Source organism: Bemisia tabaci, chromosome 6, assembly GCF_918797505.1.
Source record: "Bemisia tabaci chromosome 6, PGI_BMITA_v3".
Taxonomy (NCBI): domain Eukaryota; kingdom Metazoa; phylum Arthropoda; class Insecta; order Hemiptera; family Aleyrodidae; genus Bemisia; species Bemisia tabaci.
In genome coordinates this window covers 2,119,802-2,133,513 of record NC_092798.1, presented here as the reverse complement: position 1 = coordinate 2,133,513, position 13,712 = coordinate 2,119,802, and the positions used below count along the sequence as shown (strand labels likewise).

Genomic DNA, 13,712 nt, shown 5'->3' with positions numbered 1-13,712 from the left:
CGGAAGAATATAATAAAAAGTGGATAGATGAGGCTGGATATGTAAAACTTCAAACAGGCTAACTTCATTCCTGTGAATTAACTAAAATCAGGTTCCCGCCAACGTCTGTTCCATTATTTATTTATTATTTATTTTTTTAATTTTTAAAATAGATCTCAAAACGTACCTTAACATCAAAATTTTCCAAACTTGCGCCAAAACATTCAGAATTTCTTTCCCCGTGCATTTGCAAAGAATTTAAGGAAAATTTTCTCTTGAAAAATAAGGCTCTTTTATACAGATCCGTTCATATTTGTGAGTTTGAATGACAAACATTTTGCAATGAGTAATCACTGTTCCTAGCAACATTTTGGAAACAACATAAAAGCCATTGGTTCTCTCTTGCAGATACGTGATTTTATCGATGAGCCAGAGGTAGTGGCTCCCCATTGTCAAATGCAGTGTATTTGTCTATCCGATGACATGTGCCACCTCTGGAGTACCTTCATAGAGAGAATGTGTACATAACGCCGTTCTTTTAACGTAAGTGCGTTTGTCTATTTCCACATGAGCCCCTGAAAGTGTATAGTTATAAATGGACGTATTTCTGCTAAAAGGAACTATGTGCATAGGGTTTGCGTGTAACATTAGTTCCTTTTAGCATAAATACGCCCAGTTATTAAGAGAACAGCGGGGGCCGATTTTTGAAACTGATAGACAAAGCTATAGACAAAGACGACAAAAGAGATTCGGAGGGATCCTATTTGTGGAAGCGGGGGTGGCAAAACGGACGTAGGAGGTAGGTAATAGACTAACTAACGGCAACCCACCAAAGACTCGACAATTAGTCCATCATCATTTTCTTCATTAAACTATAGAAACCAACCATATCAACCAATAGGATCGCTCCATATTCCCTATGTCTTCTTTGTCCATACCTTTGTCTATCAGTTAATAATAATCGGCCCGCAGGGCTCACGTGGAAATTGAGATAAGCCCTTACGTCAGAGTGACGACGATAAAACCCCGTGGGGGCCCTTAGTGCCATGCTAAGGAAGAACTCCGTGGAAACATTCGAATGTTGCCAAATTTCCTATCAGAAAATATTTATTTTTATCAGGAAAGCCATGCCTAATTTTTTTTTCAAATTTTCAGACACTTTCGATAGTTATGAACGAAATTCTCTGAAAAAATGGGGAAATAATGTGTACCAATTTTCCGGAAGTTAGTGATTCCTTTGAGGAAATTTGGTATCGTCTGAAGGCTCATACGACGTTTTCTCTTATATCGTGGCAGCTTAGGATCGATAAATGGACGTATTTCTATCAAACGGAACTATGTGCATTATGACGTGAGCCCTGTTATGGACATATTCTTATGGATCTCAGGGCTCATATCTTAATGCACATAGTTCCGATTGGCAGAAATACGTACAAATATGATGGTAACTCTAGATGCAGTGAGATTTTTGCAATGTTGCTAGTCTTTGACGGTTATCTCCTGCTGTTCTCTAGGTGCGGTTGCCGTAATAGAGTTTTATCTACAAAATCATTACTATGAATGGATGGGGTGGAGGGGAATCAATATGAAAAGTTACATAGTAAAATAACTGTGGCAGATGTTTGAGATGTTGATAAACAGTGGAGTGCCGAGAGTGCTCTAGGCCGTTGAGTTGCAGAACATTCTGCTCGTATCGGGTATTTTTCGTGTATTCTCTCAAGATGAGCCATGTTTGCCATAATGTGGTAGGACTTTTGAAATTCAGCCTGTTGGCTCTTTTGTTGATCAATAGCTCCAATGCAGCTTGTGTCCCGCTCTTCGGCGTAAGTACATGTTTTTATGCATCCTTCAGGGATTTTAAGTCCATACACTAAAAAATAGTGTATTTTCTTCGGAAAATACACTAAAAGGAAAAAGCAACAAAATTTATGTCAAAATAGGCAGAATCATGACACCTCTGAACGATTCGATAAACAACGTATAGATCCTTGATATTTTCTAAATTTTAAAATATACCTACGTGTATTTTTCTAACCAAAAAAAAACACACACAAAAAACCTGAGCGGCTTTTTGCACTCTTATGCGATAGGCAATGATAGGAAAAAAATTATCAGAAAATACATTGAAACAACTCCTAAGGTAGGTCCCGAATAAATTTGCCAAATCTGTTTATGTTTTGATCTACGCAATGACCATGTTGTAAAAATGGCGCAACTGTTAATCATATCGTTTCAAGTCCATGCTTAGCCCCCAGTTAGATTTTTCTAGAGTCGAGGGAAAAAAAGTGTCAATCCCGATTAAACTCCTGGCTGATTTTGGCACCAGATACAAGAGTAGTTGCATCAGTCAGAGGTACGGTTAAGTCTGCCAAAAGTGTGGTTAGATCAACCGTACCTCTGGCAAGTGCAACTAATCTTATATCGGGCGCCAAAATTAGCCAGGAGTATAGTTGAGATTGTGATACTTTTTTCAGTGTGAGATACACTGAAACCTATTCCAGTTTTATTCAAATTTACTCTTTGGAAAATTATTTCTTTTGATTATCAAGCAGACTCTTATCCCTCTCCCCCTCAAAAAAATGAAAATGAAGGAAAATCCCAGTTTTTCTTAACTTGGCACAGTCTGTTGAGACCAATTATAGAATTGATCACACTACTTGGTTTCAAGGATATGAATATTTCACTTGGGTAAAACTAAAGTGTTCATCGAACTCTGTTCTTTTCTCTGTTAAAGGCTTGTGTTCAGTCTCTGGAGTGTTGCAACCATCCCGATATTATCTGTCGTGCCAATGTTTGTTTCAAGCCGATTGCAGCGGTTCGGGGCGTGGAGAATCGAATCACCGAATACCTAGAATATCAAGTTCGGCTTAGTAATTTAAGAGAATCTATGAAAGCGAATACTTCAAGATTTAAATAAATCCTAGGATTGAACGTAAGTGACAATTTGCGCGTGCGCTTTTTGAGCAATTTTAATACAGTTTTAGAGGCTGTTCTTTTTTTCTTTTTCTTTTTTTTTGCTAGAAGTGTGAATAATTTATCACATCCATGTAGTAGTAGTAAAATAATTTTATTTTAAAGCGGTGCTTTAGCATCTAAGGCCATTTACACCTCTAAAAAGGGCAGTAATAATTAAAACAAACGGAAGAACTCAAATCGGGGGAAAAATATTTTCTGTCGAAAAATGTTTAAAATTATTTTGAAAACATTGTGTATTTAATTCATGCATGCTATTGCACGAGCATTAGAACAAGGTCAAATCATAATTAGGTTACGAATCGGCTTATTGAACGGCGTTATAGTTACATGAATGGGTGACACTTTTATCAATGAAATCGCGCCTACCAGAGGAGGGGGGAGGGGGAAGGGAGGAGGGGATGGGAAGCTGAAGAGCCACAGGACAGGCCCACCGAGCGATGCAATAATCGGCGGGATGGCGAGTAGAGTGCCATAAAGGCCTTCAGCCTTTGAGTCGGTGAATTTTCCGCTATCGAGTTTCTTTCACGCGATCTATTTCGTAAGATGAACCCTGTTCGCAATCATCCCTTGCGCCTCCTGGAGTTCTGTTTTCTCACCCTCTTCCTGTTGACTCACAGTTCCAGTGCTTGTGTCCCTCTCTTGAGCGTGAGTATCACCGTTTTGTGTACTACTCCCGAGGGACTTTCAGTTTCCCACGTTCACAACCACGGAAATGTTGTTATACGGCTGTAGGTTGGGGTTTCATGAGATTATGTGTTTTACACTACGAGTATTTTCAATGAAGATGCATGCAAATTTTTGTCGTTTAATTGTTAGTAATTGGTTGGTGCTACTATTCTATGTGCTGCGCCCCGTTGACAAAATTGCTCAAACTTCGAGGTGGCCGATGTTTTTGCTCAATCTATAAACTAGACAGATACCTCGCGGACTGACCGGTCTAAAGTCTGGAAATGATGACGATCGTTAATTTTAGCTGTAATTTATACGCAACCTTGAAAGCCTCTCACTTATCGATTTCTGGCGAATATTCCTCGCGATTTTTAATGAAACTTAATAGTGTTAAAATCAAAATCAAAACAATTCATAACAATTCACAGATTGCGTGACTTAAGTGTACAATTAATTTCTACCAAATTATTTTAGGAGTTCTTCCAAAAAATTACAAGTTTTTTTTACAAACTCTTTATCCGGATGAACAAAAGCTATCAATTCAAATTCATATTCGTTTTATCAAAGACGAAATGAGTGGGACCGACTGAAAAAGGACAATGGAGAATTTGCACGCAATTTTTTTATTGCTTCATCTGAAAGTGCCTAATGAGCTGAGTTCGCAACATTTTTCATAATTTTTTTCTGACATGGGAAATTGGAGAAAAATTGATTTAAAAGTGAGAAAATGTGCCGCCTTGTGACGTCATCTGGCGGCATTTCCCATTTAAACACATGTATTTTAGCAGAATCGGTTATTTTGTCATATCTCCTCTAATAATTGCTCAATTTATGAATCAAGGGTATCTTCGTGTTCAGTTCACTCAGAGGATTCCACTTAAACAGGAAATTCATCAAATTTCAGACCCTTGCAAATTCTCCATTCTCGGCAAAAATATCCATTAAATTTTGCTCAGAATTTATTTCAAAATTTAGAAATCAGGCGATCCATAATAGCTTAAAATTAGTTACCAATTAGAGAGCGGCACTTATTTAAGTGTAGTCAGTGGATTGAGATGCAATACTTATTTTCTCTACACAGGCACTCTGTCATTTGGGTGCTAAAAATATTGCCAATAACTCCCATGCATTTCTGAACATGTGAGAAAAGCGAAAATGCCTTCAATTTTGAAAATGCAAATCGCACATCCGTGGAACACAAATAATTGTCTCAAAGCGCCTCGATCAACTCACAATCAATGTAGGTAGTATTCTTAGATCAAGAAAGTCACCGATTTGAACGGGTCATTCTAAAGAAAGACTTAAGTTCCACAAAATACAATACCAGAAAGACCGTAAACAAACATTGACATCGACTGGTTCCAAAGTTCAGAGCTCTGGAATTCTAAAGCGATAAATTATTAAATCACATTATTATATGATCTACGATTTAAAATGGGTAGATTACCACAGTTTCCAATGTGGTTCTCAGGTTTTCATTTCTTGCGCTTAAGTTTCTTTAAGAATGACCGATTCAATTACTCGCCTTAGATACTTCAGCCTTGTGTCACTACTTGTGAAATTCTCCCTATTTAGGTACTCTGTATTTAGAGTGCTGCAACTGACAAGTCCCATGCATCTCTGAAAGAGTGAGAAACTGCCTTCAATTTTGAACATGCAACACGCACATCCGTGAAACACGAATTGTTGCATCAAGGCGTTACAGTCAACTCATTCTATTTTATGTAAAGCCAAAACGCCTTCAATTTTTGAATATGCAACACGCACATCAATCACAAGTTTTACACAGGCATCTTCCACACTTTAACTAAGAAGAATATTCTGAAAGATCTTTCGCCCATGAATGACTGAACAATTCAGACACATGAATGCCAGTGTAAGAGGTGTTTCTGAGGAATTCATATACTGCTCATAAATGTGACATTGTGACTGTTTTAATTTTCCGTTGATGTTTGTGTGTTGAAGGCATGCACGAATGATCGGGAATGCTGTACGTATCCTGTTATCGCCTGCCGTGCGGGCACTTGTTATTTTTCTTTGAATTCGTTTGACAGTAGGTATAACAATGCTATGGAAAAGACAGTCTATCGTAGTAACAAAGAATGGTCATTTAGGCAAAAGCTTATTAAAGCCATTCAGGAGGATATTGAACGTGAACACGGAGGAAATTCAACGTAAGTCAAACAAATAGCGATGGCTCACCTCAAAGTTCATGCATTTTGGTATGCGACGTCGAAGACCCCCCCCCCCCTTTTTATAATCGTGATTTCTTGAAAATTTCAGCGTTTATTCATCTGCGTTAGATTGAATATTTTAAGAAATTTTCAATCAATAAAGTAGGCTCATCTCCTTAGGAGCCTACTGCCGTGCTAAAGAAAAATACCGTATGGCCCCTCAAAGGTTGCCGGATCTCTCGTGATAAAGTATCAATTTTCGAGGCAAGTTGTGCATATTTTTTTTTGTAATTTTCAGATACTTCAGATTAAATTGCCTTTAAAAGCCTTGAAAAAGTGGAAAAAAAATATTCGCAAGTTTTTTCGGAAATTCATTCCATAGGATTCGAAATTTAGAAACGTCTGAAAACTCATATAGCGTTTCCTCTTGGCACGGTATCACTATGTCCATCCGAGAATGATAGTAAAGAGATAAAAAAGTAATCCAAATTGATCCGCATTGATTTTTAGGAAAAAGCCGGCCATCTGACCAGAATCCTTGCTCTTCTCATTACTTACTTGGCTCTTATAAAAATTGCATGGTAAGACGATAGACATTTTTCACAAAAAACTGAATAAAATGTACGATTGTTTACTGTCTGTTTGCTTGTTTGTGTGTTTAAGGCGTGTGATCAGTCTAGGGAGTGTTGCAACCACCCACCAATAGTCTGTCGAGCCAATTTGTGTGTACAGCCGAGAGAAGTTAATGTTAAACTGGAGAATATAGCCGCCGACGCCATGGAAAAATTAGTTAATAATAATAATTTACGAGAATCGATAAAAAGGGACTACGAAGAATACGATCTTAAAGAAGCTAAGAATAGAAAGTGAGTTCCCATTTCGATGGCATAAAGAAACCCGTTTTTTGAAGCATGGGTGGAATAATGTGTTGTAATAATGTTGTAATTGTTACATCATAGCTCAGGAGTATTAAAACCTAAATTTTTCATAAACTAATACCACTAAATTATTAGATTAAAATAAATTAAAGTGATTATAACTGCAACTCGGAATTCGATGTACCAGAACATTTGAAGCTGTGGTGGTACCACAATATTTCAGTAACCGACTCTCTGAAACAGACCAAAACGAATTTTGCTGATCAGATCAAAGTGAAAGACATTTTTTCTACCATTGCACTATGGGAGGTAAATTTTTAATGTGATGGATGGTTTGAAAAACTTTGACTTTTACTTAAACTTATCATTGACAATCATTTTGTCCTATTTCAGAGATGCCTGTTCCACTTTCAATGTTGTGAAAACCCTGAGGTTAAATGTAGAGCAGGCTCTTGTTATTACGCAATGAATGTTTATAATACTATGCAAGCTAATGAGATCATGGAAAGAATTATCCAGCGGAAAAAAAGCAAACTAAAATCTGTCCTTGGCCAATCAAAAGCTGTTTCTTCCCTCTCAGACTAAAACTACACGAACACAAATACTGAGGTAAAAGTTTGACATCATCCTTCTTAATGCCTCTCCATGCTGTGTATTTAATTATTTAATTTAATTTAAAAAAACGACCGCAACGACCTCCTGTAACTCTCCGTAACAATGCGCTGCATCGGACAGCTCTCTCCAATTACGAGTTGATGGCTGTTACAATGGCCCATTATTACAATAAAAGAGGAAAAAGCAAGAACGAGGCAATTTATAACCAGAAAAATGAATTTTGCATGTAATCGATGGGGTTAAAATAAAAATAAAAAACTTGCCTTACACATAATTTTTCAATCGTTTATTTGTTGTCTTTGTGGTACAGCGTCTTTGTATTTGTGCACTTCGGACTTCAAGACCAATTTCAGGACTGACAATTTATAGTCTATAGTTGGAGTTAAGGTATACAGTTGAGGGACTTGGATGACAATACGCGTGAGTGCAATTTTTGAAAAAAATTTAGATGTTCACATTCTCGGCTAAAACTAGTTTGAAAGTATATTCTGTTAAGAATTCACAACTAAAATCAAACTTTAAAACATCAAAAAATTAGTTTAAACTTCCTTCCTATCACAAGTGTCCAAATAATTTTGACATTTTAAACTCTTAAAGTAGAAAAATTTGCACTTATGCGCCTTGTCCACCAAGCCCCTCAGTTTAAACATTTTTTATCGATTAATTTCCGAGAATTGAGCGAGGCTACATAAAAAATTCATCGCGTAACGCTCAGCTAAACCACTCCACACTACCTGCGCTGATGCTTGATGCTGATGGATACATTCACACAACCCCAAAAGGATTACGTAACTTATGAACTGCGCCGGATTCCACAGCCCATACTTTTCAGCTGACGACACTGTCAAGACGACCACTAGGTAGGGTAAATTGACCATTCATATTAATGTTCTCGTGTTTCAGGACTGCCGGTTGAGTGCAAGCTGCTGCATGTTCCCATTCTGGAAATGCGTGGACGGTGCTTGCAACAGAGACAATAGTGAACATTACTCCAGCCATGAGTTTGAATGGTTGGAAAGTTGGAGGGATCTCCTGGACCGAAAATCGCTCCGCAAATGGTTCGCGGACAAAAATAAAAATCAAACCAATGTGCCATACAGTTGATCAGTCATTTCATACTGATACGTTTAATTACAGTGTCTATACTGCCATTTACTTTTGTTACGATGCATACATTTTAATCTAAACACTATAAAAAGTAGTATGATGAAGAGGACACAGAATCAGTTTGACGTATTTCTGCCAAACGGAACTATGTGCATTAAAGACATGAGCCCTTAGACTCATAATAATATACATATGTATTAAAGGGCTCGGCTCACGTCATTATGCATATAGTTCCGTGAGGCCGAAATACGTCCAATTTCACAGGAAAATTCAATTTTTTTAAATCTCTTGCGGCTTGCCTCTTCAATTTTAAACCTCTCGACAAATTTTCCGTCTACTAATTGGATTGCATTTTGCAAAAAGGAACCAAGGAGCATTGAAATGTTGCAAAGACTGTGCACCTCCTGTTGTTTTGGAGGAAAAACCTGATTATCCATTAGCAGTTTCTATTTTACTCGCTAAAACTGTAAATTTAAGACAAAATTACCGTCTAAATTTCATATTTTTCCACGATTTCCGTAATTTTATTGCAAAGAATGAAGTTGCACAATCTTTCCATCATTGCAATGCTTCTGGTCCTTTTTGCAAAATGCAATCCAACTGTGAGTTCCAATTACAGATATTTATGCTAAAAGGGACCGTGTCACACGTAAAACTTGTGCACATAGTTTCTTTTAGCATTAATACGTCCATTCATGCTTACATTTTTGACAACCTCGATCGAGACGAGGAAGTCAAAGAGGAGAAACTCGGTTGGAGGAGATGGCTAAGAACGGTTGGTGCTGTATTTTGTGATAAGTTTTGATTTACCGAGCGCATCGTTCCGTACTGGAGAGTGGAAATGGCCGGTGAAACAGAAACTTTTATAACGATAACGCTTTGAAAACTATTAGTTCCGAGTTATGCGCCTCGTTGAATATCCTGTAAGATGCGTATTTGTTTTTGCTTGTAAACAAACGCTAGAGGCTGAATTTCAAAATAAGCCAACGTCAAACTATTCTTGAAAATGAAGTTGAGTTCCTTGGCAGTTTAGACTGTGACTCAGAAGTTTTTGGAAATCTTTCTAGTTTTAGTTATATTTTAAAATATGGAAGTAAGTTTTTTCAGCCAGAAATAATTATTTATCCCCCCAAAAAATCTTAAAAATCCGCTCACTCTCAAAGATTTAATTTGAGAAAATGTTTCTTTTACATTTTGGCAACGCCTATGTATCAAATTAAATGAAAGTTTAGGTTCAAGGATACTTTCAAGAATTTCACTCAATTTTGACGAAAAACTCATACCTAAGGGTGCAAAAACCGAGATAAGCTTTGCAGGGAATATATTTTAAAAATTAGCAACATGTCAATTGTGCATTATTCCCTGACTACACCTGGGAATAGCCCTTGAAGTTACTTCAGAATATCGAGTTTCATATAATTTGATCCATAAATGTTATGCAAAAGTGTTAAAAATCAATTTATTCCATCAAAATTTGAAGGCCGTGGCTTTGATCGTCAGCGTGGATTTGATCATAATAATGCCCCAAAAAATTATCTTTGATCCCAATAGTTGACTCCTGAAATCTTTTTAGATGAAATTATAATTCTCTCTGTATTCTGACTCAAAATTTGAAGAAATCAGATTTGACAAAGCAAGAGGATTGAAGGAGCATTGTTATTTCGCCTTCAATTTTCGAGGTAGGCTAGGAAGCATCCTTAATGCAGAATTTGTTATCTATTTCAGGTGTTTGGCCTTGTATTGTAATTTTGCAGACCTTATTATCTCGCAGTAAGTTATGTTGAACTCTTCCTTATAATTTTGATGTCACCTCTGTTTTCCTACTAGATCCTCTGTAGTTATTGATAGCCAATATATAATTTAAAAATAAAAATTTTCGTTTTCAAACCTTTCCCAGAAAAAATATTTTATCGGTAGAAACGAGGCAATGTTGGAATGCTCATACGGCGTCGAAGCACAACGCGAGATCGAATAATCACGCCAAATACGGTGTGATCAGCGCCTGCAAGACTGCAGGAATACTTTACGCATTGCGCCAAACAACGCGCTCGGCGTCAAACGCCTACAAGACTGCATGAATACTTCTCGCATTGCACCAAACGCAGTACGAGAGTTATTTGAGATAACTATTCGACCACGGGTGTAGACACATTGCCGCTAACTGGATTGAAGGCGCATCACACTGTGAAGATGACTAGACACTCGACTGCGCTGCGCCCCTTCCCTGGATTGCGCGACGCTAAAATCGCCGTAAAACTGAGACCAGGTGTCATTTCTTTTGACGGTCCCTGCCCGGTTTTTGCCGAAATTAAAGGATAAATGTGTGTCTTAATTGCAACGATTCAGAGACTCGGACGATGTTTAAATGATGCAGGGAATCTGAGACTTGATTCGCGTAAAATTAATTTGCTTTAATAAAAAGAAACCAGAACGAACGAAAATATCGCGTCGAAATTGTTTGTCGGTATTCTTTTTTAATCATTCCGAAAATTTCTCGGAAACTTCCGAAGAACTATGTGCAGCTTTTTTTTTTTTTTTAAAAAAAAAAAATTGATTAAAAATGAAACCTGAGTAGAAATGTGCAACGTTGCAATCGGAGGTAACACCCCTTTTTTCCGCGTGCAGGCGTCGATACTTGATTTCATTTACGGCAGGCGTAACGATATAACTATTCGATCATGGGTGTAGGCGTATTGCCTACTCATCTCGTCCAAGATTATGAACTCCATGCTCATCACTGAACTTTTCATTTCTTTGCTTGAGCGTGGAGTCCAATAGCAAGAAGACCGTCTTAATTTTAATGTCCATTCTTTCGTCATCAAACAGGAAATAGCATACCTCTCTCATCTAATCTAACTTGAGCTAGTGTAACCTAATCTTAGCTAACGTAACCTAACGCAACCACCGCACACTTTTCTACTAGAGCACACTGTTTTCGTCTATACTTTACTAAGGTCGTCTTGATAAATTTTTGGACTCCATGTTTATTTAATATTAGGGAATATCTACACCCCACGATTTTGGACGCTTTGCTCTGTTTGATTTTTCAAAAAACTATTCCTCATCCAGGTGAGCATGGAATCCAGTACCATGGACGCAAGTTACATTATACCTCTACTAGGTATCGTATTTTTATTTAATTCAATTGGCAACAATGACCACTGTTGCTCTTGATCCTGACCGAACGGCGCGCGGCACTGCAATGGATGGACAAGAGCTGGTCAAGAATGACTGAAGAGTGACTGACCAATGGTCGGGAGTCGGGGGAAGGAGGAGGAGAAAGACAGAAAGAAAGAAAGAAAACGCGGATGGACCGAGAGAGATGTGTCTGATACAGTTATCAAATTCTCCAGCTTCGCGGCTGGCGCGGTCCGCTGGGAACCGATCCTGATCAGTACGGTCCAGTCCGCAGTCCGTAGTCCGCGGTCCGTATCTAGTCCGTAAGCGCCGTTCGCTCGCTACGTTGATCAGCGCTACGCGACCCCCCTCCCCCCCACACCGTGTGCTATGTTTTTCGCGTTCAAGATGTTTTCGGTGTAGGGTGGGCTCTGAGTGGAATTGTTTTTCTTTTTTTCGGAAGTGCTACGAAGGTGGAGTGTTGAAGATAGGTTGTTTTGTTTGACTTTCATCTTGTGCGCAAAGTTCGGGAGGGTTTTGTGTCCGAACTCTGGCTGATCCTCGAAAATAATTTTCGAGGTAGTGCACTGAGGATTTTTTTTCGGAGTCCTGTTGTATCCCGATTGGATTTTTACAAGGCTTGCGGAGGTAAGTCGCTTTGCTTCGCGATTTACTATGATTATTTTTCTTTTAATATAACTTTTTTGAAAGTCTTTGTTTATATTCGCGAACTATCTTGCGCATGTACCATTGAGAAGGATGGTTTGAGCCCCGGTGATGTGAGTATCTATGGCAATCACCAACGGACTCTATGGTAGCAAAGACCGTAATTCTAATCGCATGGCACCAAAAGTATGGTAAGTGTTTTCAGTTGTCTGGTTATCTTCACTCTTCAGTATCACTGAGTCAAATCGAGTAGACTAATGAAAGCATTTACCATACTTCTGTCAATTTGGTAAAATTTGCCGCGCTGATTGAGCTACTTAAGACGAAAGTTCCTTTTCTCGCAAAATCTTACGTATTAAATAATAAAAATAAAAGGGGGAAAAACAAAAACAAAACCACACGTGCTTGCACATCGCACCCCTGGGATAACGATGGTTAAAGAACAGTACCGCCCGACTGAAAATTTTGGCAAAAATGGGTTGGCGATTTTTCCGCATTCTAAAGTCTAAAACCAGGAAAGCTGACTGCCTATTTTAGTTTTTGCCAATTTCGCATGGGAGCACTGTAATGACGTTGTAATGTGTGAAAAAATGCTGATCTAATCTCAAAATTACGAAAACGGCGAAGTATTTTTTTCGTCCAGAAAAATCGCCATTTTACAGATAGACGGTATTGTATTGTTCTTTAGCCGTCGATAAAAAAAAACCACTCATTTTACCTTAACACAGCTAGGCAGAAAAGTGAGCGACTGCAGAAAGGAAATTATTAATGTCTAACAGTGCGGATAGTGGCGCAGCGAGCGGCGTTCAAAAGCTCAAAGGAGATCAAACTGTCGCCCCCAATTTCCTTCAAAAATCAAGGACTTAGAACGGCTTCGGAATAATTCTTCCACTTCGCGCCGCCTGAGGGATCAAAGCTTAAAAGCATAACTTGTGACTTTGATTTCCGGCGACGCACAATGAATCGAGTCGATAGGAAAGGGCAGACATGAGATATTTTACTAAAACTGCAAATTTTGGTGTTTACTTACAATGGATCCAGTCAATAGGAGAGGCCAGATATGAAATATTTTACTATAAAATTGCAAAGTTTGGTGTTTACATCGTCACATTTTACATTTCAAGATGTGCTTAAAGTATAGACAATTTCACGAGAATACCAGTGGTACCACTTTTAAAACTTCAAAATTGTGTATAAACGATTCTGTCCAAAATTTGGAAACTTTAAACGCTTATAGAGTCATAAGCGTTCAAAGTTTCCAAATTTTGTCCGACCTCCCCTATTGACTCGATTCACTCTGCAACGTTGCAACAAAACTACTTCTCCCTCAGCGTATCTGAATCGTTGTTTTCTCAACCAAAATGAGTCGATCAACGTGGGACATTGATGCGACTGTTGCGTGTTTGCTTATCAAAATTAAAAGGACCCTCTATTTTTTTTTATCAAGATAAATGACGCAAAAAGATATTTCGCCGCTCGTCTGACGTAAGGGCGTATCTCGATTTCCGCATGAGCCCCGAAAATCATGGAT

The 13,712-nt window shown here is 38.2% G+C and overlaps 1 protein-coding gene across 8 annotated transcripts; it reads left to right on the top strand.

The window, feature by feature from the left end:
• The first annotated feature begins 1,569 nt into the window (after window positions 1-1,569).
• On the top strand, window positions 1,570-10,271 carry LOC109038157 (uncharacterized). Of its 8 annotated transcripts, none has more exons than XR_002009550.2 (4): window positions 1,570-1,802; window positions 2,714-2,911; window positions 7,070-7,285; window positions 8,195-10,271. XR_002009550.2 is itself a non-coding variant. In XM_072301214.1 (3 exons), exons 1-2 carry the CDS (start codon window positions 1,701-1,703, stop codon window positions 2,894-2,896), a joined length of 285 nt encoding a protein of 94 aa, XP_072157315.1. In that variant the 5' UTR covers window positions 1,578-1,700; the 3' UTR covers window positions 2,897-2,911; window positions 8,195-10,271. The 8 variants fall into 8 exon arrangements, 4 of the variants coding, with proteins under 4 accessions (XP_072157315.1, XP_072157314.1, XP_018908667.2 ...); XR_011899997.1 differs by lacking the exon at window positions 7,070-7,285 and adding an exon at window positions 6,462-6,664 and having other exon boundaries at window positions 1,574-1,802; XR_011899996.1 differs by lacking the exons at window positions 1,570-1,802; window positions 2,714-2,911; window positions 7,070-7,285 and adding exons at window positions 3,383-3,600; window positions 5,590-5,798; window positions 6,462-6,664.
• Window positions 10,272-13,712: the final 3,441 nt, after the last annotated feature.

What these genes read in the sequence shown, in the direction of transcription:
- LOC109038157 (XM_019053122.2), top strand. Translation starts at nt 3,499, where the DNA reads ATGAACCCTGTTCGCAATCATCCCTTGCGCCTCCTGGAGTTCTGTTTT. An exon ending in CTTGTGTCCCTCTCTTGAGC is followed by an intron (nt 3,601 to 6,461) that starts GTGAGTATCACC and finishes TGTGTGTTTAAG; the next exon opens with GCGTGTGATCAGTCTAGGGA.